This window comes from Vidua chalybeata, chromosome 23 (genome assembly GCF_026979565.1).
Source record: "Vidua chalybeata isolate OUT-0048 chromosome 23, bVidCha1 merged haplotype, whole genome shotgun sequence".
In the NCBI taxonomy this organism is placed as follows: Eukaryota; Metazoa; Chordata; class Aves; order Passeriformes; family Viduidae; genus Vidua; species Vidua chalybeata.
The window spans coordinates 2,469,121-2,495,149 of NC_071552.1; the positions used below are offsets into that span (position 1 = coordinate 2,469,121).

The 26,029-nt window shown below is 53.2% G+C and overlaps 2 protein-coding genes across 2 annotated transcripts in view; both read left to right on the forward strand.

Moving 5' to 3' along the window:
• Positions 1–2,433: 2,433 nt before the first annotated feature.
• Positions 2,434–14,332, forward strand: OAF (out at first homolog). The gene is made up of 4 exons (XM_053963638.1): positions 2,434–2,808; positions 10,583–10,717; positions 11,195–11,375; positions 12,842–14,332. Exons 1-4 carry the CDS (start codon positions 2,581–2,583, stop codon positions 13,114–13,116), a joined length of 819 nt encoding a protein of 272 aa, XP_053819613.1. The 5' UTR covers positions 2,434–2,580; the 3' UTR covers positions 13,117–14,332.
• A 2,930-nt stretch (positions 14,333–17,262) lies between these two features.
• The window catches only part of POU2F3 (POU class 2 homeobox 3), a 42,360-nt gene continuing 33,593 nt past the window's right edge, over positions 17,263–26,029 (forward strand). The window contains exons 1-3 of the mRNA XM_053963412.1: positions 17,263–17,548; positions 21,685–21,738; positions 22,346–22,414. Coding sequence (XP_053819387.1) covers positions 17,263–17,548; positions 21,685–21,738; positions 22,346–22,414 — 409 coding nt within the window. The remainder of the gene's footprint in view (positions 17,549–21,684; positions 21,739–22,345; positions 22,415–26,029) is intronic.

Genomic DNA, 26,029 nt, shown 5'->3' on the forward strand with positions numbered 1-26,029 from the left:
AGCACAGGCACAAAGGCAGTAAACCTTGGTTTGGCCACTCAGACCTGTCCCAAAGTCCTGGAGCTGCACTTGCTCTTCAGGAATTCCCTTCACTGTCACCTGCTGACCACTCTGTCCCTTGGCAGCTTCCAGTCCCTTTCAAATCTCAGCAAAGCTGTCCCTCCTGTGCTCCCTGATTGGTTTTCTGCTCCCTGCTACCTCCCAAACAGCTCCTTGCTCTTTAATTCTGTTTCCTGCCAGTATTTTTAATCCCCTGTCTGTGTTTCTTATCTGTGCATCCATTCATTTCTGGGACTGGGATCAAACCCACCGTTCCCAGGTCAGAATTGCAATCTGCAGGAGCACTCCAGCATTCCTGGCAAGCTGCTGAGCCCCGGGAAGAGCTCCCTAAGCCAAACTGCTGATTTCCTCTGCTCTAGAAGCCTCCAGGAGGAAAATAACACCACAAGCTCCCAGGCAGCTGGGCTGCAGCAGCACAGGAGGGACGGTCCCAAATCACCTCTCACACCCCAGGATCCAGGGCTCAGGTAAAACCTGAATTAGCCCCAGCGCCACAGGGATGTGGATTCCAGATTTGGGATGAGAGGAACGCTCTGGACTGGAAGTCCTCTAAGGGTTGTTTGTGCCCACTGACCTCATGGCTCTTCCCTCCAGCCCCCGCTGGGATCCTTCTGGTTTTTTGCATAATCTCCTCTGAATAAATTCGCTGTGTGAGTGGGGCCTTCTCCTTTTGCAGCTTTTGTCATGAGGATCTTTCTGTGGTTCCTACCTTACGGGCCCTCCCTCTCTTTTTGTATCAGAGCTGAGCCATTGCTCTCCTCCCTCCTTTGCACCTCTTAACTTTTCCTTCTCTTATTTTTAGCACTGCTATTGTCCTGAAAAACGTTTCAAGGAGCCAATTTTGCATGAGGGGAGCTGTGAAAATTTAGGGTTAAAGCTTGTGTGAGGTCACACAAAAAGCACTATTTGGACAAGAGTGATTTCCCTGCCTGGAAGCGTGGCTTTAAATGGTTCTTTCCATTTATTTCTGTGCTCCTCCTCACAAAGCTCTCTCTCCGAGGCCCTGATCCTGCTGCCACAGTGACCTTTGTGTTTGCAGAGAGACCTTTTGAAATCAAAGGGGCCCTTCAGCAGCATCTGCCCATCTGGAAATGATCACAGAACCAAGAAGGTGAAGGGCAGATTGGGGGCATTTGGAGAGCAAGCTGCAGGCTCTGAAGTAACACAGGTCCCTCTTTTCTGGGAGAGAGACTCTGAAGGTGTCCCAGGTACAATCTCAGGGGTACAAATGCCTCCAGCGTGGCTCACACCAGACCTGTGGCACTGGGAGCCTGAGGAATCACATCAGTATCGTTTGACTTGCAGCAAGAACACGTTCAGAAAACTCCGAGTGTATTTCACTGTGGCTGCCCCATCCCTGGAGGTGTTCAAGGCTGGCTTGGACAGAGCTCTGAGCAACCTGGGCTTGTGGAAGGTGTCCCCAGAATGGAGGTGGAACTTTAGGTGATCTCTAAGGCCCCTTCCAACCCAAACCACTCCATGATTCCATGACCGGAGCTGGGCTTTGCCCGAACGCTGCCCTCCCTTCTCCTTTCCAGCTGCACTTTGCAGGCAAAAATCACAGCAGGGATGTGGGACAGCCGTGGGGAGGGCAGGAACAGAACCTCCCTCGGAGCCAGGGCTGCAGGAGATGGATCCCCGTGTGCGGGGTGGGGTCCTGGGTGATGGATCCATGTGGGGTGGGGTCCTGGGTGATGGATCCGTGTGTGCATCCAGGGCTGTGTTTGATGGATCCATGTGCACATCCAGGGCTCTGTTTGATGGATCCATGTGTGCATCCAGGGCTGTGTTTGATGGATCCATGTGCACATCCAGGGCTGTGTTTGATGGATCCCTGTGCGCAGCCCGGGCTGTGTTTGATGGATCCATGTGCCCAGCCTGGGCTGTGTTTGATGGATCCCTGTGCCCAGCCTGGTCTCTGGCTGATGGATCCCTGTGCGCAGCCCGGGCTGTGTTTGATGGATCCCTGTGCCCAGCCTGGTCTCTGGCTGATGGATCCCTGTGCGCAGCCCGGGCTGTGTTTGATGGATCCCTGTGCCCAGCCTGGTCTCTGGCTGATGGATCCCTGTGCGCAGCCCGGGCTGTGTTTGATGGATCCCTGTGCCCAGCCTGGTCTCTGGCTGATGGATCCCTGTGCGCAGCCCGGGCTGTGTTTGATGGATCCCTGTGCCCAGCCTGGTCTCTGGCTGATGGATCCCTGTGCGCAGCCCGGGCTCGGCCGCCGCTCGCCGCTCCCCCGCGCGGCCCGGCGCTGTTCCTTTAACGACGGGGCGGGCGCTGCTCGGCGGGGCCGTCCCGGGTCCAGGGGGGAAGTGACGGGCGGGGGGCGAGGGCAGAGCCCGCGCGGGGAGGGAGTGAGGCACGGCCGGAGCGAGCGAGCGGGCGCTGAATGAGCCCGGCGAGCGAGCCACCCCCGCGGGGCCGGGGGCGCGGCGGGGCCGCCTTCCCCCGCCGCCTTCCGCGCTCCGCCCGCGCCCCCCGCCCCATGCGCGCCCTGCCCTGAGCCCGGGGCGCGGGGGGATGCGCGGCCCGCGGCCGCGGCTGCCGGCGCTGCCCGCGCTGCTGTGGCTGGCGCTGGCCCCGCTGCCCGGCCCCGCGGCGCGGGCAGAGCTGCGGGTGCGGGTGCGGCTGCCCGGCGGGCAGGTGACGGAGGAGAGCCTGCAGGCCGACAGCGGGGCCGACTGCGTCAGCCTGGAGCTAAGGGCGGCCGACGGAGCCCTCGTCACGCTCACGGCGGATTTCAGACAGGTACGGGGCGGGGGAGAGCATTCCCCGGGGGTTCGGGCAGGGAGCGAGCTGGGGAGAGCATCCCCCGGGAGTTCAGAACGGTTTGGAGCGAGGAGAGCATCCCCGGGGTTTCGGGCAGGGAGAGAGCCGGGGAGAGCATCCCCCGGGAGTTCAGAACGGTTTGGAGCGAGGAGAGCATTCCCGGGGTTTCGGGCAGGGAGCGAGCTGGGGAGAGCATCCCCGGGGGTTTCGGATAAGAACGGAACCGGGAGAGCATCCCCGGGGGTTTCGGGTAAGAACGGAACCGGGAGAGCATCCCCGGGTGCCGCGGGGTCCCGCGGCGATTCCCGGCGGGGCTGGAGGAGGGTAAAGGCTGCGGGATGGGAGCGCTGGCCCCTGGCACCTCGCGGGAGGGTCTGGTCAGGGATTTTTGTGCACTCCGTGAGTGCTTTTTGTGGGATGAGCGCTGCGGGTGGCGATCCTTCCCGTCCTCCTTCCAGATCCGAGTCCATCCCAACTCGGAAGCTGGAGAATCTTGACTGGGTGTCCGGGAGCCAGAACTGTTCCAGAGGCATGGAAGGACCCTCGGAATGCGGAGGGAAAAGTCCATCCATCCTCTCGCACCGTCGGGGGCTTTGTTTGAGCTCTCCGGCACAGCTCCAGGACAGTGATCCAGGCTTGCTGTCCCCACCGGTGTCACACCTGTGCCCGGGGCTGCCTCCACGCTGGAAACAGCGGGTGAAAGATCCCAGAAGGGACGGGCAGCAGTTTTCTAGCTGAGTCCAGCAGCTCTGATGCTCCTGCCTGAGCTGTGAACAGCACAGTTTTGCATAATTCCTCAGAGTTTTGCACAATTCCTCAGAGTTTTGCACAATTCCTCAGAGTTTTGCGTGGCAGGCTCAGCACAGCCGGGCAGGGAGCAGGGGCAGGGCTGGGCTGGGGAGATCTCGAGTTCCTGGCTCCGGTGTGGGTGTCCATGCCCTGCTGCAGCTCTGGGATATCCCTCTCCACGATGCCATGGGGTACAGTTAATTCCTCAGGTGGGCTCCTGCTGTCTTTGGGGGCTCGTGGGTGGTGTGGGACGTGTTTGACTGGCAGCTGTCAGTTCTGACTGCAGCCCTGCTGTACAGCACCCTCTGCTCCCAGCCCGGAGTCAGGGAGGTGATGCTGCTGAGCCCCAAATCCCACATTTCTCATGGGCATGGGGATGCCAAGCCTGGCTGGATGCAGGGAGCTTCCCACTGCAGTTTGCCCGGGGTGGCAGGGCTGTGTTATCTCATTCCAACCCCCCCATCCTGGCTCTTTGCTCAGGTGGACTTTGCTTTGCAGCAGGAGGAAGCCCAGACCCATGAGATAGGAAGGTGCTGTGTGCCAGCCTGCTGTGAACCTTGGAGCCTTTTTGCCAGGAATTGTTCTGGTGCCTCTTTCCCTTTCAATCTCAGTCTCCCTGCAAGCCCCTCAGATGTCCCTTTTCCTCCCTGAGGTGCCAGCAGAAGCCATGGTGATTTTGGAAGTTTCAAATGCTCCTGCACGTGTGCAGAGAGGCAGCCCTGTGATTCCTATTAAAGAAAATATTAAATAATTGCAAGCCATGGCACAGCAGGGAGGTTAGGAAGGGCTCTAAAGCCTGCAAATTGCAAACTTGCACATTCCCAGGCGAGGGAAATCCAAACTCACTACAGATCCTCTAGGCAGGTTCCTTTGGGAACCTGGGATGTGACCTGTGCTGAGCTGGTGATTTTTTTCAGCATTTTTCACTCGCTTCAGCTCTTCCTGAGAGCTCAGAGCTCACCCACAAACCCGACTGAGCGCGTGTTACATCTTCCCTCCCTCCCATCTTTATTAGAGCTGAGTTTCTCCTGGGTTGGAGTTCTCTGGAGGTGTTTTGGGTCCATAGGTTAAATCCTGAGCTCCACAGCCCCTGCTGGAAGTGATGGTCCCTGGAGGGCTTTGCAAGCATCCGACTTGCAGAAGTGCATTCCTAATCCTCAGTTTTAGGGCAGCTGGGGCCTGACTCTGTCTGCTCCGTGGATTTGCTGGAAAATAGCTGGGAAAAGCCAGGGAAACATAAAGGAGCAGGGAGCTGGCTTTGTGGTGAGGTGAGTAATGTGTGAGCAGGCAGCAGCCTGGCCGGGCTTCCCCCTCTGACCTGCTCCAGCTGCACCCAGACAGTTCCCTGTTCTGCCCTGCTGCTCCCCTCCCCGAAATTACACAACTTCTCCCTGCACTGGAGGTCGTGGGGCTCTGAGTGTTCCCAAAAGCAGCTGGGGCTGTTGTCTGCTGCCCTTGAGCCTGATGATGTGGCCAGGATGATGGGGTTTTTCCACAAATGATTTTTCCATTCCGCTGGCTTAAACTGCAGGGGGTTCGTCCAAAGTCAGGGGTTTATTTACTATTTTTTTTTATTATTTTTTTCCCTCTGCTGGCAAATTGTGGTTGCCAGACCAGGGGCTGGAGAAGAAAGGAGCTAAATGAGATCATTGTTCGTTGCTTTGCTCTGACACTGGTGGGACTTGAGCAGTGCCTGGGGCTTCCACAGGGCTGGGATTTTCCTTGCCCTTCCATCCCTGCCTGGAGGAGCTGTGTCCTCAGAGCACTCCAGGTTATTTTCTCTTTGGTGCAGCACAAACTGGGCAGCGCGAGTCCAAACTGGGACTCGATGTTTTCTGGGCAGAGCAGGGGTGACCCTTTCTTTTCTTGCAGTTTGAAAGAAGGGAATGAAAACGCTTCTTTTTCTGTGGTCAGGCATAAAATGTATTGCAAAAAATAATGAGGGGGCTCAGCGACCCTGAGTGCTGTGTGTGATTGGAGTGGAGTGACGTTGCCAGTTGTTAAACACAGCCTGAGAACAAAGTGGGTGGGTTTATTTCAAGGTCAGCACAAAGATAGAGAGAAGTTTCTCTTCTCTTTCCATTGCTGGAAAAGTTGGGCTTGGAAACACAAGGGAGGAAGCCTGGGTAGTGTTTTAACCCTTGCACTGCCAGTCCTTTCAGTGTTGATAAAGCTGTTGTGTGATGTTTTTTGGGGTGGTGGTGTCAGAATTTCCTCATGCCGGGGGGCCACGTGTTAGGTGACAAATCACCAGGTGGCACGGGAAAGCATCTGACCACAGATTTGATCTGTGTGGTTTGGAGAGCAGATTCTTCTCTGAACACATACCAAAAGTACGAAATGAGGGACATTCAGGAGTCTTTGGGAGGGGTCATTAAAACACCCTGGTGTTTGTTACTGTGTAGAATCATATTTATTGCTCAGAAAATGTGCTTTTTATTCCCCCTCTCCCAGCACATCCTTGATTTGCCTTTATGGATACCTGAATATAAGAGGCAGCACACCCAAAATCTCCATTCCAGCCATTTCCAGAGACAGAGGGGTTAAAAACCATAATCCCCACCCATTCAGGGTAGCTCAGCTGGCTGGACCCCTGGTGTGGATGCAGCACTGAGTTCCCTGTGCAGTGCAAACTCATGGAATTGCGGCCAGCTGTGCTCCATCCCTGGGGCAAAGGCTGCTGACAGCGAGCAGGATTGGGCCCAGCAGTGCTGGTGTCACCCCCTGTCCCAAAAGACAAAACTGGGTCCCCACAGCAGCACTGATGTCCTTAGGGGAGAGAAATTTGGCAGGAAAGCTGCATGGGCTGCAGGGAGGAAGGCACTGAAATGATTTATTTCCCTGGGAACTGGTTTGCTCCACTCAACGTGGAATCGTTGCTGGGCTGGGAGCTGGACCACACAGGCTTGTAAATCCCTGCTGGAAAAAAACCCAAGCCGGGGGGGCTGAGCTGCTCTCACCCCGCAGATGACAGCCTCTGCCTGAGGACTGGCTGGGGAGGGAAGAAGTTGGATGATTTCCTTGGAAGTGCCTTGGGTAGGGACAGGCAACAGGGGGATTTTGGGAGTGGGAGCACTGTGCTGCAGCAGTGGGATTTTGGGAGCACTGATTTCCATAGTGCCACAGTGGGATTTTGGGAGCACTGATTTCCATAGTGCCACAGTGGGATTTTGGGAGTGGGAGCACTGATTTCTGTGCTGTAACAATGGGATTTTGGGAGCACTGATGATTTCCCTGCTGCCACAGTGGGATTTTGGGAGCACTGATTTCTGTGCTGTAACAATGGGATTTTGGGAGCGCCAATTTCTGTGCCACAACAGTGGGATTTTGGGAACATTGATTTCTGTGCCACAACAGTGGGATTTTGGAAGTGGGAGCACTGATTTCTGTGCTGCCACAATGGGATTTTGGGAGCACCGATTTCTGTGCTGCCACAGTGGGATTTTGGGAGCACCGATTTCTGTGCTGCCACAGTGGGATTTTGGGAGCACTGATGATTTCCCTGCTGCCACATTGGGATTTTGGGAGCGCTGATTGCCCTGCTGCCACAGGGGGATTTTGGGAGCACTGATTTCCCTGCTGCCACAGTGGGATTTTGGGAGCACTGATGATTTCCCTGCTGCCACAATGGGATTTTGGGAGCACTGATTTCCCTGCTGCCACAGTGGGATTTTGGGAGCACTGATGATTTCCCTGCTGCCACAGTGGGATTTTGGGAGCACTGATGATTTCCCTGCTGCCACAATGGGATTTTGGGAGCACTGATTTCCCTGCTGCCACAATGGGATTTTGGGAGCACTGATTTCCCTGCTGCCACAGTGGGATTTTGGGAGCACTGATTTCCCTGCTGCCACAGTGGGATTTTGGGAGCACCGATTTCCCTGCTGCCTTGAGGAGCTGCTGTGGCCTTGCTGCAGGGCTGCTTGTCCCCAGCAGAGTTTGTCACCCAAACCCCAGCTGTCACTGCCCCACTCAGGGCTGGGGGTTCCCCACGGCCCCAGCCTGAGTTCATGCGGAGAGTCCCCGCTCTGCTCTGCTCTGCTGGGACTTGTTCCCTGCTGGGAAATTCTGCAGGAACCCGGAGTTAAAGGTGCTGCTTGCTGCCTTGGCTGGGTACCCACCTTGGCACTGATTCCCTGCTTTTCCTGCCGGGAAAGAGGTGAGGAGGCTGGGGAGGGGACGGTGCTCTCCGAGGGGGGAAAGCTTTGGTGGCTTTTTGTTGCATACAAGTACAAATAATATTTTATATTTTATATTATTATTTATATTTCTTTTATACAGTTTTATATTTCTTTTATACAGTTTTATAAAATATTCTTTAGGCCCTGCTACTCTAGCTAAGCTACCAGTGGCTTATAAGTTCCCATAAGGAAAAAGCATAAGAATAAAGGCAGTTAACAACCTATTCTAGTAAGAAAAATAAGTGTACAGCTGCATAAACAATACATCTGTCCCATGAGAATCAGTGAAGCAAATATATAAACTAACCAAAGTAACTAACTCTTTAAAATATATAAACTTTATAAACAAAATGGCAATATAAATATAAACAAATAAATAATATATAAATATATATTATATATTATAGTAAATAATTATGGTTCTTATAGTAAATTGTATATTTATATATTTTATTTAAATATAAAATAATAATATATAAATAAATTTTAATATAAAATAGATAAACTTTGTATATGAACTTTAAAATATATAAGCTAACTAAACTGACTAACTCTCTGTAACCAAATGCAGAGAGATTTGACAGAGGTGCAGCCTAGCCATTTACTGACCAATAAACTGTCAGTGTATTGTCAGCCAGTTAAGTCTTGCACAGTTCCTTCTGATATTTCCTCTAAATATGAGCTCTGTGACTAAAGAAGGGGCTTTTGTGCATGAAGAAACTGAGTCCTGTCTGCTTATTAAAGCTCTTTCCCTGTGGAATCTTTTTTTTTTTTTTTTGGTTCTTGCTCCACCTGGGGCTGCAGGGAGAGAGGGATCAAAGCCAAGCAAGGATTTGGGACAGAGCAGGGAAAAGGAGAGGCTGGTTTTGCTCAGGCCAGAGTGGTCACTGCAAGGTCCACTTTGGCTTTGCTCGGAGCCAGGTGAAGGTGGGATTTCCCCCCTCAGAACAACTCATGCTACGGGAGCCAAATCCTTGGAAAAATGGCTTTTTTTAAAGCTGTTTCAGTGCTGGCAAGCCAGCCCATTCCTGCCTGTCCCAGTGCATCTCCCTTGGTGTCAAAAAACGCTCTGGGAATCCCTGGCACCTGGAGTTTGGGCAGAGGGAGTTGGGAATTCTTCGTCTGCATCAGCCCTGAGGAGGAAAGAGCCGGCTGGCTGAAGGCTAATTCTTAAATAGATGGATCAGGAGGATTAATCAGCTGCTCAGCACGTTCTCATTTTACAAAAATTGCCTCCAACCTGGGAAGTGCTGCACTGTTTTTAATCTCCTGCCTGTGGAGTTTTTCGGCCTGAATGCAAAACGTGGCGATCCCTGCTTGCTTTTCCCAGACTGTTCAAAGGGAATTAGAATTAAATCCGCAGCTGAGGAATATGCCAGAGTCAGCTTCTGGTTTTAGTCCACTCATCCATGGGCCCTGCGTGCTGTGGGAGCTCCCAGCATGAAGCTGGAAGGCAGCTGGACCAAATGTGGATGGGGAATGTGGGTTGTTCCAGTGGTGCCAGTGCCTCAGTGGGACACCTCCCCATTAAATCTTTCGGAAAAAAAGTAAAAATTCCATAGCAATTTCACAAGAATTTTTGGAATCTCTTTCTTCTCAAGCCTCCTCCGTGCCCTGCTCTTCGTGGTGCAGTCAGCAGTTGCACCAGCAAGATGATTTCTCCCATCCTTGGGGGTGGAAATGCAGATGTGCATCAGTCCAGATGTGCACTGAATGGCATTCCCGTTTCTCTTCTGGGCATGGGAGAGAAAATAAATAGTGGGCTCAGTGAGCAGGAAAGCTGAGCCGGAAAAGAGGAATGCTCCCTTCTGGGGCAGAGAGAGGCTGGGAGAGGCCGAGGCAGTGAGCCATCCAGCAGGAACAGCTCAGGAGGAGAGGGATCTGAGCAGCTCTGCCGCTTCTCTCCAGCCTCCAGCGTCTGCCCAGCTCTCCGTGGGGAGGTTTGGCTGCAGGAGGTGCCAAAGGCAGGGATTGATCTCCCTGTTCCAGTCCTGCTTAGCCCTTGGAGTGGGATGGGCTGGCACCAAGGGATGGCAAATTCCCACAGAGGGCATGGATGCCCCTGAAGCCAGAGGCAGGGATTGATCCCTGCAAAGAAATCAGGGTTTGGTGCCAGAGCAGGACACAGGGTCCTGCTGTTGACCCAGGAGTTCTGTCACTCCACATGAACTAGCTGCGACTGATTCCAAGCTGGTTCTGGAAAGGACTGCAATCCATGTTATATAAAATGACAAAATTAGTGACCTGGACAGAAAAGGAAGTCAGCTGCAGCTGATCATAATGGCTCCTTCTGCCTTTAACAATTTCATTTTCACTTCTGTTCCACACGCTCAGGGATGAGTAACTTTTTCTCTGCTATGCCACTTGTCAAGAAGCAAGTGAGGGAAGGCAGCAGAGGAGATTTGGGGCTGCTTACTCAGTAAGGCATGAAGATAATGGCTGTGTGATATTTGCTCAACAAAACCAAACGAGGCTCCTTGGGGCTTTGCTTCCCTTCTTGGGAAAGCACAGAAACCCTCAGCTGTTGGGTGTGGGATGTGACCTGGCAGCAATTTGTCCTTGCCACAGTGAGATTGTGAAAACCCTTCATTCTCTACAGACACCAGGGATTCTGCTGCAGGCTTTGGGGTGGGATTGGAGCTGGGACCACACCCCTGTGCTCAGTTAGAACAAGCAGGAGACCTCTGGCTTTGTTTTAGGGCTCTTTGACCCCGACCTCTCCGTTCACCTCACCGATGCCAAAAATTTGCAGCTCTCACTCTTGTTATTTCTCTCTCTGTCAGGAGGTGAAGATTTTCCGTGCCTTAATCCTCGGGGAGCTGGAGAGGGGCCAGAGCCAGTTCCAGGCCCTCTGCTTTGTGACCCGGCTGCACCGCAACGAGATCATCCCCAGCGAGTCCATGGCAAAGCTGCGGCAGGTACGGGGCTCCCTCCTCCCGTCCAGCCAGGAATTCTCAGAGTTTTCCTGCCTGGATGCCCTCCCCAGGCAGCTGCCAGGCTGCTCAGCTCTTCCACCCACCTCTGACCACCCCTCCTGCTTGAGGGATTTGGTATTAAACTGAGTTTCTCAGTGGTATTGATTCTGTTCTAGTTAAGCTTTAGTTTGAGCCTCGTTTGTGTCGTGATTTAGTTGAGCCTAATTTGTGTCAGGGGTGTGAGAATCTCTGCCCCAAAGAAGCCAGTACTGGCCTGGGACCATTTATCAGGACAAAACATGGAGAAACCACCACAGGCAATGGTAAAACATCGTGGTTTCAGTATCAACAGGTTATTTGAAGGTGCCCCTCACCCAGGTAGGATGCAGGTGCACATCTGTTCTCACATCTGGTGTTGGCACCACTTCTGTAAGGAACAAGGTGCACCCAGGATTGAAGCTGTGATGATTTCCTCTGCAGAAAAACCCCCGGACAGTGAGGCAGGCGGAGGAGGTGCGAGGCCTGGAGCACCTCAGCATGGACGTGGCTGTGAACTTCAGCAAGGCAGCCCAGCTGAGCTCCCACATCCACAACGTCTGCGCAGAGGCCAGGGAGGCCATTTACACCCGGGAGGAAGATGTCAAGTTCTGGCTGGAGAAAGGTGATTTCCCGTGGATTTCCCTGGAGCTGCTCCTGTCAGTGGGCTGGCACGGTGCTGTGGTGGCTCCTGCCAGGTTTCTGGGGATCAGCACCAATTGTTTTGGCTCTGAGGCACGTGTGTCACCCTGCCTGTGTGTGAGCAGATCTCACTCCTCCTGCTGGCGCTCCCTGAGTGAACCCAATTTGGGATTTTAAAAATAACCTTTCACCTGCTCCACCACCTAGAGGAAACACATTGGTTTTGTCTCCTTTGGCTTACTGTCCCCGGGCTCTTTTGTTCTCCTGTGGTTCCTATTCAGATTGAAGTCCCTGGAGATGCTCTGTCCAACCTCCTCCTTGACCTGGGGACTGTGCAGAGATACCAGAGCTGGCTTTGGTGGCTGTCTCCTTTGGCTGTACCTCATGGCAGCACCCTGGGGGATGTCTGTTCACCCTGGGGGATGTCTGTTCACTGAGAGATATCTGCTGAGGTGCTGCAGACCTTGCTTTCCACAGAACCTTTTTGTCCTCCTGTGGTTCCTACTCAGATTTAAATCCTTGCAAACACTCTGTCCAAACTCCTCCTCAGCCTGGGGACTGTGCGCAGAGACCACTGCTGGTTTTGGTGGCTGCTTCCTTTGGCTTTGTCTCGTGACAGCACCCTGAGGGATTTCTGTTCAAGGTGCTGCCAGACCTTGCTTTCCTCGGGGTTTTTTATTCCTCCTGTGGTTCCCATTCAGATTTAAGTCCCAACAGCCCCTGGAAACATTGTCCAGCCTCCTCCTCAGCCTGGGGGCTGTGTGGGGATGGCTTTGGTGTCCCTCCATCCTGAGCTCTGTGTGTGCTTGCTCCCACATTCGAGGTACTGCCACAGGGCTCAGACCTGCCAGACCTTGCTTTCCTCAGGGTTTTTTATTCCTCCTGTGGTTCCCATTCAGATTTAAGTCCCAACAGCTTCTGAAAATGTTCTGTCCAGCCTCCTCCTCAGCCCGGGGCTGTGTGGGGATGGCTTTGGTGTCCCTTCCCTCCATCCTGAGCGTTGTCTGTGCTTGCTCCCACAGGGGTGGACAGCTTGATGTGCCGCAGGGCTCAGACCTGCTGGGCCTTGCTTTCCTCAGGGTTTTTATTCCTCCTGTGGTTCCCATTCAGATTTAAGTCCCAACAGCCCCTGGAAACATTGTCCAGCCTCCTCCTCCTCAGTCCGGGGCTGTGTGGGGAAGGCTTTGGTGTCCCTTCCCTCCATCCTGAGCATTGTCTGTGCTTGCTCTCGCAGGGGTGGACAGCTCCACATGCCGCAGGACTCAGACCTGCCAGACCTTGCTTTCCTCAGGGTTTTTTATTCCTCCTGTGGTTCCCATTCAGATTTAAGTCCCAACAGCTTCTGAAAGCGCTCTGTCCAACCTCCTCCTCCTCAGCCCGGGGCTGTGTGGGGATGGCTTTGGTGTCCCTTCCCTCCATCCTGAGCGTTGTCTGTGCTTGCTCCCGCAGGGGTGGACGGCTCCATGTTCGAGGTGCTGCCGCAGGGCTCGGACCTGCCGGAGCTGCAGCGCTGCCGGCTGTGCCCGGAGCGCTGGAAGCCCTGCATCTGCAGCTACTCGCTGAGCATCGAGTGGTACCCCTGCATGCTCAAGTACTGCAAGAGCCGCGACGCCGCGGGCAGGGTGTCCTCCTACAAGTGCGGCATCCGCAGCTGCCAGAAGGGCTACACCTTCGACTACTACGTGCCTCAGAAGCAGCTCTGCCTCTGGGATGAGGAAACTTAGAGCCGGGCCGGGCTGCCCGGGGGTGGAGAGGAGCTGGCTGCTCCGAAGAAGGAATGCTGTTCACAGTGGTGCCTTGTGCTCTGTGCCTTTCCTTGTGGCCTCCTGGGCCTCCCTTCCCCACGTGCCGCTGCCTCGTGCTGTGCCAAGCAGGCTCAGCTCGCTGGGTGGTGATGCTCTGGCTCCCTGCAGCAGGAGATGCAGGTTTTGGGGTGAAGCACAGGGAAAAGGGCTGTGCTGCCCTGCTCTGGAGCTCCAAGGGGCGCTTCCCAGCCTCGAGCTGAGCGGGCAGGGCAGGGATCTTGCTGACCTGTGTTGTCAAACATCTCTGCCACTGAAGAACCCCCTTTGCTGCCTTCACCACCTCCTGGTGACACAACCACGGGGAAACAGCTGATTTTTGGGACCACAGCCCCTGAACAAGGAGGCTTTGAAGCACACCCAAAGCAGAGCCTGCCTGTAGCTTTTCCTAGTGCCTGACTGGCTGTTGTATCCCCCTGTGGATGGAAGATACACCAGGGGGACATAGCCCAGCATCTTGTGTCCCTAAAGGGCTGGTAATTAGGGCTTTAATTAATCCCTATCTAGACTAGTGAAGGCCCAACCTTTTGTGTTGGTCTTGTGACTGTTCCACTAAGAACTCGTGACTACCACCATAACCCTGTGGTTGGAAGGGGAGAGGAGGATCCCAGGTGGGTTTTGAAGAAGACAGGATTCTACATCCACGTCCAGTTTCATGTCCTGCTCTGCCAGCTATTCACAAGAAGCTCTTAAATAACTGTACTGCTTTGCTGTGCCTTGGTTTCCCCCATATGTTAAACAAGGATGACACTGAAGCTGTCCTTGGCCCTGGAATATTCCTGGAGGGACCAGACAAAAAGCACTGGAAGTGCTGCTTGGTCTGTGTCCTCTTCCGCTCAAATTAGGACAAGCACAGAGGGGAGAGAAGCTCTTGGGGTCTTTAGGAACCTCTGTGCCTCCTGGTGAAAAGCCTTCACAATGTGCCTTTTTGCCTAAAATACAGGAATTTTTGCAAAGAAAAAAAAAAAAAATTTGGTCACGTTTATTTTTGTATCAATCACTTAAGGGGGTGGGGGGAGAAGGGAAAGGTATTTTAATATTGGAACATGAAGTAAAACACACTTGAAATGATTTTTTTAAAAAAAAAAGACAAATTATTTATCATTTGTAAGGTAAAATAAACTGATTTTTTAAAGCATCCTTGGCCTAGAGGTTTCTCTGTGCATGATACTCTGTGTGTGAATTCGGGTTTGTTCCTTTCTGGGTAAGTCTCAAACCTGCACCTGGTGAAGAGCCACGGACTGGGGGAGAACGTGCAGGAATTTTTGACTCAGCAACGTGACACTGCACCTCAAACACCCCACCCTTTCAGACCCTCCCAGGTCAGATGCTCAAAGGGAGAGGTTTGGCTCATCCCAAGCAGTTGTGGGGGCTTTGAGCTCGAGCTCTGCTGGATAAACCCATCAGCAGAAGCAGGTCCTGGGGGCTGGGGGCTGCTCCTCTCACCCAGGGGTCCCACGAGGCTTCTCTGGGTGTGGAAAACATTCCTGGAGAATTCTGCAGCTCCAGCTGATGAGGGCGGCACTTTGGGGCCAGCCCAGAGCTGCCGGTGGCTGCTGGAGGGAGAAATGTGGAGCTCTGATTCCCTCTAGTGTGGGGAATGCAGGGATGGGACCAGCACTTCCAGCATTTCTCCGCTTCTCCCACCGGCATTTTGCCCTTTTCCGGGCCGGGGGGAGCAGGGGTTTGTTCTCTGCTCTCTGTGGGGTTTTGTCCCTGGTATTGGGGTTAAGCTCTGGGGCAGGCGGGCTGTGAGCAGGGTGGGGTTGGATTCCAGGGATTGCTGTCCATTCCCACTGCACAGGGATGTTGGGACGGACACGGGCTCGCTCTGGGAGCGTCGGGACCCGTCCCAGCGAGCCTCCGTGGGCTTTATTGTGGAATTCCGAGGCTCTGGAGTGGCCGGTAGCCGGTGCAGCTCCCCGGCCTCCAGCAGTGGGTGCTGGCGGAGCGCGGCTGTGCCCGGCCGGCTTCGGGATGTCGGGATGTCGTGACAGGGATGCTCGTGGTGCAGCCGGTCCCTGCAGGACCGCAGGATGTCCCCAGCCCTCCCGGAAGAGAACACTGGGGATTTTTGTAGCGTCTCCCTGCAGTTTGTGCTTCCAGGGCCCGTCCCAAGGCCGTATCCCATAAATCAGGTGCTACCTGCAGAGCTTATCTCCCTCCAAGAGATACCTCGAACAGCAGGAGAGGAGAGAGTAGATAGGTCATTGATAACCATACGAAATAAAAAAAAGCAGCGTGTCTGAGAATTATTTTAGCAGTGATCAGAGTAAAACCAATCCTGCCTTGCCTGATAATCTCATTTCCACAGCAGAAAGAAGTGGTGATGCTGCCATCCATCCCCTAATTTTCATAAGGAGGGTGTGTTCTCTCCCGCACATCACCAAAGCTCAGGGCACCCAAGGGGATGGGCTTGGCTGCCGCAGCTATTTGGGGAGAAAACCACTTAAATATTCAAATTTTTTCCCCCGCTGTTTCATTGAGCACAAGATAACAGCCAGAAAAAGTCATTCCCAAACGTGTCTGGGGCCAGGAGAGGGCACTGGTGCCCTGCCCGTGGCAGGGACAGCATCCCTGCCCGGAGGATACCCGGGATTCCTGTCCGGCTGGAGATGCCACCGGCAGAGCCGCCCTCCTGGTCGGCTCTGGAGTACGGGAAAAGCGCCAGGAAGAGCAGGGAGAGATGAGAAACTCCTGGTTGGTGAACAAAAGGTGCTCTGATGTGGGGGAAGGAGAGCTCCCGTGGTCACCAGCCTTTCAAGCTGGCTGGGAGCCACCAGCAAATAAATTCCTGTTTGACGCAGTGAAGACACCCGATCACGTCAGGCTTCAGGATGGGGAAAACCCAGAGAAAAACACTCGAAAAGAGGGCGCAGCTGTCCAGGAACGCCCCAGGGCTCAGGGCCTGAGTGGCTGGACGGGTGGCAGGAGTCCAGCCCCTCCAGGAGCTCCACGGCAGCTGCCCGTGCCAAGCACCCGGTGCTGGTGCCATCTCGCTGCTTCCTGGAGGCTGAAATCTCCCCTGCCCTGGAAATAAATGTCAGTGTGACCCGGGAACCCCCAGCTTTCCCTCCACTTTTTCCTTGTTGGAGTTGCGCTGAGCTCCTCCGCCCTCTCCCGGGGATGTCCTCCCTGACCATGCCGCGGGCAGCTGCAGCCCCGCCGCTCCGGACTGGGCTGGAGGTGAGGCTGGAGATCCTGCCCGCCCACCCATCCCTTCGGAGAAACCTGTCTTTCCAGGGAGGGAGAGCGGCATGTGGGAAAGCCGAGAGCCCTGGAACGTGAATTACCCAGGGAGAGATGAATGTGTGATAGCTTGTACCTGGCAGCTACTAATTGAGCGTTAACGCTTTCAGCGGGGCTCGGAGCGCCGCCGGAGCTCGGCCCTGTCACACGCGTGGCCCCAGGGGTGCTGGGGTCACCAGGGTGGCACATGGCAGGGACAGGGAGCAGCTGCCTGGCTCCGTCGGGGTGGCTCGGTCCCTGTCGCAGCACGGAGCGTGGGCTGAGGCTCTGGCCTCTGGCTGCTTTCTGCAGAAGTTAGGGGATTTCTTCTTGCCCGACTTCCCTGAAGTTGGTAAATACTGCAAAGTATTTGAAGCAGCAGGGATGAGGAGGAAGAGGCTGGCTGCCACTTCTCTCCTCTCCTTAGGGGACAGAGATGGAGCACATGTCAGAAGAGCAGGGTCTCCATGTGTCAGCTCTTTCTCTGCAGCCAAAACAGGTTTCTTTGATGTTTTTCACTTTCCTTTTCGCGCTGCTTCGCTCAGCACCGAGGTCCAGCCCAGCCTGAGAGGACACAAAGCCACAGGATTACCAGAGTGACCCAAAACCTCTGTTCCTTCACTCGCACACCTTCCCTCGGGGCGCTGCCCAGCCGGAGGTGCTCAGGGCCGAAAGGGGGGACAGCAGGGCTTTGGGGCAGGTGCTGCCCGAGCGCGGCCGAGGGCGGGCGGAGCGCAGCGCCTTCCTTCCTGCCCTCCTTCCCACCCCACCCCGCAGCCTGGCAGCGCTGCAGGGACTCATCCATTCCCGAGTTACTAATATGCAAATGGCAGCGTTTGCATGGGCCTGACGCCAGGCTGCTGGGTGTCAGGGCACCCGAGGGAGCCGGAGGTGGGGCGAGGCGTGGCACCGCGCCGCATGCTCACCTGGCCCTGCATGGCAACAGGCAATGGAGCTCTAGGTCCCTTCGGCTGCGGACCCACGCCCGGTTCGAGAGGCAGCGGGTGGCAGAGGAGGGAGGGCAAACTGGCAGCCCCTGGCAACCTGGGGCTGACGGCAGGAGGCTGGGCACACCGCGGATTTCCCCCCGCCGGCAGGATGGTGAACCTGGAGTCCGTGCACGCAGGTAAAGGGCACGGAGCGCAGCGCGGAGCCGGGGCCGTGGGCTCGGGCAGGAAATGGGCTTGTTCTGATTCCCGTGGCCTTTCCTCGCTCTTCTCCCTCCTCTTTTCTCCCGCTGGGGCACCTGGTGAAGTGCCCACATTCCCGCCGGGGGATGGATGCTGCCCTGATCTGTTTAGGGGGCTGCCAAGCCATGCCCACAACGTGGGAGCAGCGCTGCCGCTGCCAGCCCCAGCGTGGTCAGGAAAATGAGAATTTAGTGCCTGACCTGTGAGTCCTGTCACTGGGATAGAGCTGGGAGGAGGGAGAAGGGATAAACCCACGGAGGGATGCGGCAAGAGTGGAGGGAGGTGTGCGAGAGAGAGATGGGACACGGGCTGAAAGGAGAAAAGTTCATGACAAAGAGGGAAAAGGAGGGAGAAATGAATGAGGAGGGAGCTGAGGGAGGCTGGGTTGAGTCAGGAATGAATGAACAGCGATACTCAGGAACTGCTTCCAGCGGTCCGATCCAGCGGTGCAGCTCAGGCTCTCTCACATCCCCTCTGAGCAGCGCCCGCCCTGCAGCGAGCTGGGAGCCAGAGCCATCCCTGCCAAATCCCCCGGAGCTGTGCTGAGCCCCGGCTCACCCTGCCAGGGCTCCGTCCCAGGGGCAGGAGCACATCCCTGGGCACAGGAGTGAGGGTGACGCTGGAACTGGAGCAGCGTGGGCACAGCCAGACCCCGCCAGCCCCGTCCTGCCTGGGCAGGCAGTGGGATTTTGGGACAGAGGAGCCACGTGCCCCGTTAGTGACTTTTGTCCTGGGCTTTGTGCAGCACAAAACGCTCTGCTGGAGGGGAGGGGAGGATGCATCCATCAGTCTGTGCCGGGCTCATTCCCTGGGGTACCCCTGTGGGAGCCCTGCTCCTCAGGGGACACCTGTGGGGCTGGTAGCCCTCCACAAGCCCTGCCTGCCCGTGGGCTCGCAGACAGGCCTGCAGGGCAGGTGCAGCAATGCCAGCACCCCACCCAGGGTCAGCGGTGTGACAGAGGTGGCCAAAGCCTTTGCTCCACGGCCGTGCCCCAACCTCTCCACGGCTCCGGGATGCCTCTGTGGCCAGCCTGAGTGGGCTGGGGAGCCCTGGCCACGAGGAGAGGCTGCCGAGGAGGGAGGCTCGTGGTCTTGGCCCGGGGTGTGAGCCCGACTGGTCGGAGCACCTGCTCTGGGTGTGCTCGTGCTGGTGTCTCTCGGGGACGCGTCCCCCGCAGGCTCCAACCCACCCATCCACCCATCCGCCGGGCTCGTGGGCGACTCTTTCTTCACGGGGAGATTCCCCAGATCGATACTGTGCCCTCTGTCAGGGCCGGTGGCATCGCTCCCAGGCTGGATTTGGAGCTGGGGCTGCGTGCGGCGCTTCCGCTCCCCCAAATCATCCCGCAGTGCTGTCAGAAAGGCCGGAGCTTTAAGGAGTCCTCTGCAGGGAAAGGAGCCCAGCGCAGGTGGGAGGGGTTTTTTTTTCACCCCTGTACAAAAGCAAATCAGTTTTGGGGTCCCTGAGCAGCTTTGAGGCCCCTCTGTAACAAGCTGCTTGCAGAGCTGTGCTCAGCTTTAACCCCAGTTTTTATCTTGGAGGTTTTTTCCAGCTTTAATGAGTTTAGGAGAAGACACAGCCCCCAGGGGGGCTGCCCAGGCTCCTCACACCCTCCTCTCTGCTGAGACACTTCCCTGGCGGCTGCCACCACCCCCACCCCGGGCATTTTGGATATTTCACCTCCCTGCAGCCTCCAGAGGGGCTCAGGCACCTAAAGCCCAGAAAACTCCCGGTGATGCTCCCAGCCCAGCCCAGCTCCCCCTCCTCCACCATCGGATTCCACTTTTAAAGCCATCAGGCTGGCTCACCCTTCGCCCATGCCCGAACAGCTACGGGGAATGAGGGCTTGGGAAAGGCTTTATTTGCTGACACCGTTTGTTTCGGCAAAAATAGAGATGCAGATATATCCCCGGAGAAGTGTCTGCGCTGGCAGAGCTCCTTTGGTCTGGCTGAACCACCCAGCCTGCCCCTGCCCCTGCTCTGTTTGGGAGCTGGGGCAGAGCAGCACATTTTTAATATGGCCCAGGCCGCAGTGGCGGCTCCTAATGGGGCTGTGGTTAAGAGTTAGGCTGTCCTAAGCTGGGTTATTTTTCCCAGAGAGGTTTTTTTTTTTATTTATTTATTTTCCGAGCCTGATTATCCTGTGTGTATTGCTAAGCTGGCAAAGCTGTGTGCAAGGAGCTTTGCTCTGTCTGAAGGTGTTTTTGAGGATGGAGCAGGGGTCAAAGGTGGGTTTGCATTGCTCTGGTTGTAGTGGAAGGGTTTTGAGTGTCCATAAAAAGGTGTTGGCTGCAATTAGATTAGAAAATAATTGCTCTCTGTGTCTGCTCCTTGTTCCCAAGGATCCCTTGGAGGCTGCTGCACTGTTGTCCATAGGGATACAAAATCTACAAAATCTGTCCTTAAACCTCTCAGATCAGCAGGCAGAACTTCCCTTTTCTTCCTGCTTAATTTTTCTTTCTTTTTTTTTTTTTTTTTTCCTTTTCCCAACAAAATAGTCAAACTGTAATAACTTGTGCACATTTACAGGGGGGATTTGAATATTTGAATCTCACTGAAAATAAAATTCAAGGTATTCAAACTGTAATAACTTGTGCACATTTATAGGGGGGGATTTGAATCTCGCTGAAAATAAAATTCAAGATATTCAAACTGTAATAACTTGTGCACATTTATAGGGGGGGATTTGAATCTCGCTGCAAATAAAAGTCCCGTGCATGGGATTCCCAGGGCATCTCCTTATCTCGGGACTGCAGGAGGAGGGGATTTACCTGGTGGATAACATGTGATATGCAATCAAGTTGCAGCAGCAATTGCTCCTTCCCTCCCCACCCGTCCCAGTTTTTAACAGCAGAGGGGTGTGGGGGTCACTCCTGCAGAAGGGACAGAGCTTTTCATGCTCTGCTTCTCTGTCTGTCCTTCCTCAGCTCTGCCTGAACTGCTCCAGCTCTCGCTCTCTTGGGAATTAAATATTTGCTTTCCCTAATTTTATTTTTTTTTTTTACAAGCTTTCAAGCTGTCTCACCAAAGGAAGCACCAAATTTCTGCAGGCTTTTAGATTTTTTTTCTTCCTCTATTTTATGAGAACTTGCCTTTTTTTTTTTTTTTTAATACTTTTTGGCAGCCAGCAAAACTTTGTGCTTTGTAGATTGCCTAAGTTAGGGTCCCTTGGCAGTGGTACAAGACAAGAAGATGTTTATAGCTGATGGTAATTACTCTTCCTGCAGTAGAAATGCTTAGAAGCCCCACTAAACGTTCATGTCTTAATTGCAGAGGGTTTATTTGAAGGGGGGGAAAAAAAAATCCCACAACTCTTTTCTCCCTCCTTTCCCCCCCTCACTCCTTAATATACTTTAAGGAAAGGAAGTTTCTAAAGTATGTGAAAGTTTCTGTGCTCTGGTATAAAATCTTGATTTTTTTTTTTTTCCCTACCTTTATTCATTTGCTGGAGAAAGTTTCAGACTTTCAACTTGATCAAAGCTATGAAATCTTTGCCAAAAAAGCAGATTATCTGCTGCTTGCACATGAGGGCAACGTTGAATGTGGGAAAAGAAAACCTGCACACGCACAAAGCCCGGCCTGTTTTGGTGCAAGCAGAAGAGGGAAATAAAATAAAAATCCAACGGGGCTGCTCTCATCTTTTGGGAATAACAAAAGGTGGATATGGGGAAGAGGAAAAGGGTTTGCATGATGCTTTTAGGTGGCTTCCACCTGCCTTCCCTAGCCCGGCAAAACCACAGCAAACACTGGCCCAGCTTCCCCGCTGTTGTTATTCCCCGATGCAAATGGGAAGAGTCTGTGGCCGGGATTGGCTGCAGGAAGCACATGCAAATCACTCAAATAATAAAAAATTATGTCATTTTTTACTTTTTTTTTTTTTTTTTTGCCCCCCTCCCCTCCAAAACGAGTCTAGAAATGGTTAAAATTCCCGTGGAAAGGGAAAAGCTGAGGGGGCGTCCATCTGAATTTGAATAGATATTCCCCCTTCTCCCACCTCTGTGTCCTTGGCCTCTTTTATGGAGGAGATGAGCAGCCCGCTGTGAAGTTGACCATTCCCACCTTTTCTTGCAGCTGTCCCCGAAGGAGAAAGTGGCCCCGGGTGTGGTGGCAGTCATCACTTCAAGGGTAAATGACAAATTTCTTGGCCTGGGTGAGGATGGGGGGGGAATGCAGGGGACAACACTTCGGGGCAAGGCAGACCTTGGGTGGCTTTTGAGGGCTGTGAGCACCAGCAAGTGACAGAAGAGAGGAGAAACAAAGTGCAGATAGAGGCAGTGGGAAAAACAAGTTGGGTTTGAGCCATCTTGAAGGCCAAGGGAAGGATCTGGGAGAAAGCTGGAGGGATCCCCATCTCTGCAGGTGTGGGAGGGTGCTGTCACAGCCAGAGCACCACAGCAGGTTTGGGAAGCCTGAGCAGGGCTGGGGAGCTCCCGGTGCTGAATCCACCCCTTTATCCCGTGGGTGAGGAGGCATGAGAAGGGTGAAAACCCCACAGCAAACTGGGGAGGGGGGACAGGAGTGAGGGGGGGGCTGCAAAGAGCAACAGGAGGGAAAGTGCATCCTCAGAGCTGATGAATATTCTAGTGCCTGGATGTTGAGGAATCAGAAATTTGAAAGTCTGATGGTTTATTATAATTACACACATTCATTTGTGCTGTTTAGTGGAAGCCACATGTGCCTGTTGCCTGGGACTGTGACCTGTTATTAAAATCAGTTGTGCCTCCTTTCCCAGAGATCAAGATGAGCGGGGATGCAGCAGATTCCACAGACAGCCGGCACGAACCTGACCAGGTGGAGCCAGGTAAGGAGGGTCTGGGGTGGCAGGGGCAGGAGACAGAGGGGAAAGAAAAGAAAAAGAAAAAAAAAGAAAAAAGAGGGAATGTGGGCGCTGGAAGTTTTCCCCCGTGCTTTTTCTGGGCTCCTGTTGCTGCTCTTGCAGCCTGGGAGTTGATCAGGAATGTGCTCTGGGCTAGGATTGCGTTGGTATCTTGATCAGCGAGGCAAGATCCCTCCTGTGTGACAGCAGCGAATCCCGGAGTGCCTCCCCAGTGTCCCCAGCAGGTTTGACATGGAAATTTGCTCACAGAGTGCCTCCCCAGTGTCCCCAGCGGGTTTGGCATGGAATTTTGCTCACAGAGTGCCTCCCCAGTGTCCCCAGCGGGTTTGGCATGGAATTTTGCTCACAGAGTGCCTCCCCAGTGTCCCCAGCGGGTTTGGCATGGAATTTTGCTCACAGAGTGCCTCCCCAGTGTCCCCAGCAGGTTTGACATGGAATTTTGCTCACAGAGTGCCTCCCCAGTGTCCCCAGCAGGTTTGCCATGGAATTTTGCTCACAGAGTGCCTCCCCAGTGTCCCCAGCAGGTTTGCCATGGAATTTTGCTTACAGAGTGCCTCCCCAGTGTCCCCAGCAGGTTTGCCATGGAATTTTGCTCACAGAGTGCCTCCCCAGTGTCCCCAGCAGGTTTGCCATGGAATTTTGCTCACAGAGTGCCTCCCCAGTGTCCCCAGCGGGTTTGGCATGGAATTTTGCTCACAGAGTGCCTCCCCAGTGTCCCCAGCGGGTTTGCCATGGAAATTCGCTCACAGAGTGCCTCCCCAGTGTCCTCAGCAGGTTTGACATGGAATTTTGCTCACAGAGTGCCTCCCCAGTGTCCCCAGCAGGTTTGCCATGGAAATTCGCTCCCGCCTCTGCCACAGCAATAATGGCTTTGGAACAGTCCTGGTGCACCCAGCTTAGCTCTGTATCCACAGGGTTTGTGCAAGGAGCTTTTCCTTAGGGAAAACAGCCTTTTTTTTGGCTCTGTGTGTGTGTGTGTGTGTAAAAATGGGAGGGACTTTGGGAATAATCAAATCCAATTCGGGAGTTCCAGCACAAGCGGACGGAGAGGCGTGATCGGGTTTCTCACCTCACACCTGACGCTGTGCAGGCGCCAGCTCCTCCACGGATCCCCCAGATTCCTTGGATCTGGGAAGCTGAGGCACAGGGTGATCCTTTGAAGATGCCAGTGATGGTGTGAGCACTGATTTCTGCCAGGTTTGCCCCCCGCCAGGTGTAACAGGCACCTGAAAAATCAGGTTTGTGCTTTCGGGCTGCCTGAAGTGAGATTTGAATACGAGGCCCGAGCCCTGTAATTTCCCAAAGGGCCATGGTCACATCCCTTTTTAGGCAAATGAGCAACAACAAGAAATCATTTCAGCACCCACTAGGTACAGCAAATTAAGATTGTTAAAAGCTGTGCTACAGGCTTAGAAATCAGCACCTTTCGAAACAAAAACTGATGGAGAAAATGGAGAGGAATCAAATATTCTCTGAGAAATTAAGAGCCCTAAGCTTGGGCCAAGGGGGTGTGTAAGAGCAGGTGAAAACCTTGCATGGAATGGTTTTCCTCTTATAAAATTTGAGATAACTTAGGGAAAAAAAAAGAGATTTTGGGTAAGCAAGAGAACTCCAGGTTTTAAAGGGACTAACCCCACCCCTTGATTTAGAAATCCTCTGTGCTCTTGCCTGTTAACTGGGATATTTGACAAAATCTAAAATAGAGATAAAATCTGGTTCTATCCACATCCGTGAACTCTGATTGACTTTGGCCAGCTCAGCTCCTGCTCGGGGCTCTCAAATCACCCCAAAATTGGGGTTTGGGATAAACGAGCACCAAACACATCCCCAACTCCCCAAGCTCCTCCAAAAATCCCTGAGACAGGGCCTTAAACTGGGAACTGAAATATTTAGCACTCACTGATGGGTGGCAGAATTAATCAAGATTAAGGAAAATGAGGATTTAATTCTGGTATTGGCTGTTATTAAATGTAGTGGGAGGCTCTGGCCGGTGCTGTTGGAGTCAGAAATGTTAAACCAGAAGCTGGCAGCACATTTGGTTGGGTAAAATATGGTTTTTTTTTTCAGTTTAAGCATCCCAGACAGTCACTAGCTGCGAGCTGCACCGCCTCTTTTTAGTGGTAATTGAGAAAAGAAAGCAGAACAGTGAAGTCAATTTGTTTGAAAATAACACAAAATGTTCGCGGCAGCGTTGGCTGCGCTCTCAGAGCCTTCAAATCAAGCAGGGAAATCAGGACGAGTAAATCTCCTTCATTTGCAAAGAGCGGCACAAAGAACCTGTTTAAATCGCTTTTTTTGCTGAGGGTGTCCCAGTGATTTTTGGATTTTTTTGCGAGGCTGTCCCGGTGATTTTTTTTATTTTTTGATTTTTTTTGTGAGGCTATCTCGGTGACATTTTTTTAAATTATTTCTGAGGCTGTCCCGGTGATTTTTTGATTTTTTTCTGAGGCTGTCCCAGTCATTTTATTGATTTCTAAATTTTTTTTCTGAGGCTATCCCGGTCATTTTTTTTTTTTCTGAGGCTGTCCCTGTCATTTTTTTGATTTTAAAATTTTTTTTCTGAGGCTGTCCCTGTCATTTTTTTGATTTTAAAATTTTTTTTTCTGAGGCTGTCCCTGTCATTTTTTTGATTTTAAAATTGTTTTTCTGAGGCTCTCTCGGTCATTTTTTGATTTTTTTCTGAGGCTGTCCCGGTCATTTTTTGATTTTTTTCTGAGGCTGTCCTGGTGATTTTTTTATTTTTAATTTTTTTTTTTTCTGAGGCTGTCCCTGTCATTTTTTTATTTTTAATTTTTTTTTTTTTTCTGAGGCTGTCCCGGTGATTTTTTTTTTTTTGTTTCTTTTGGGAAAGGAGACACTGCAGAGTGTCAGGATGTTCTTTGGGGGATCCCCAGCAGGAAGCACAGCCCCTGCTGAGGTGCCACCCTTGGGGACACCTTGTAGGACCCTCGGGGAGTGGCGTCACCCCTCACTCACCTGCCCAAGGTGTAGCTCTGGTATTCCACCCAAACCCTCTGCGCGCCTTCCCCGCGTTGTTTTCTCGCTCCTTTCAGCCCTTTCTGTTTATAAACAACCAAGCTCTCTTTGTGCCGAGCTTCCCGGGAAGTTTTTGTGCACGCATTGTTAGAGGAATATTTACTGCAGCTCCTAATAGCGGCGTGTTTTGGTTGCCTGCTTCATGTGGGAAAAGGCTCCGCGTGTTTTCTGATGACTCATTAATTGAATTTCCCATTTCCTACTGAATCAGGCCAGGCTCCCCAGGAGCCGCGTTTCCCCCCCAAAAGGAGAGGTCTCTTAGAAAATTAACAATATTACACCTAGAAATCCTCCTAGGTGAGGGTACCCAAAGGTTTTTCATCACCAAAAGATGCGGGCTGGCTCCAAGAACTTGGGGAAAAAAAAAAAAAAGAAAATGAAAAGGAAAAATGAGGGAATTAAGTACCAAAATGCTTGTGTAAACCAAGCCCTTGATCTAAAACTGATGCCTAAAGATCTGATGGGAAGTGTCAGTAGCAAAGGCATAATCTCATCCTTTCATATCCCCGCCAATTCCAGGCTTAGAAGGGGGGAAAAAAAGGG

Excerpts from the sequence above, each read along its gene's own strand:
- OAF (XM_053963638.1), top strand. The coding sequence starts at position 2,581 with ATGCGCGGCCCGCGGCCGCGGCTGCCGGCGCTGCCCGCGCTGCTGTGG. Across the intron at positions 2,809-10,582 it reads TCACGGCGGATTTCAGACAG|GAGGTGAAGATTTTCCGTGC; the intron begins GTACGGGGCGGG and ends TCTCTCTGTCAG. Across the intron at positions 11,376-12,841 it reads CAAGTTCTGGCTGGAGAAAG|GGGTGGACGGCTCCATGTTC; the intron begins GTGATTTCCCGT and ends TTGCTCCCGCAG.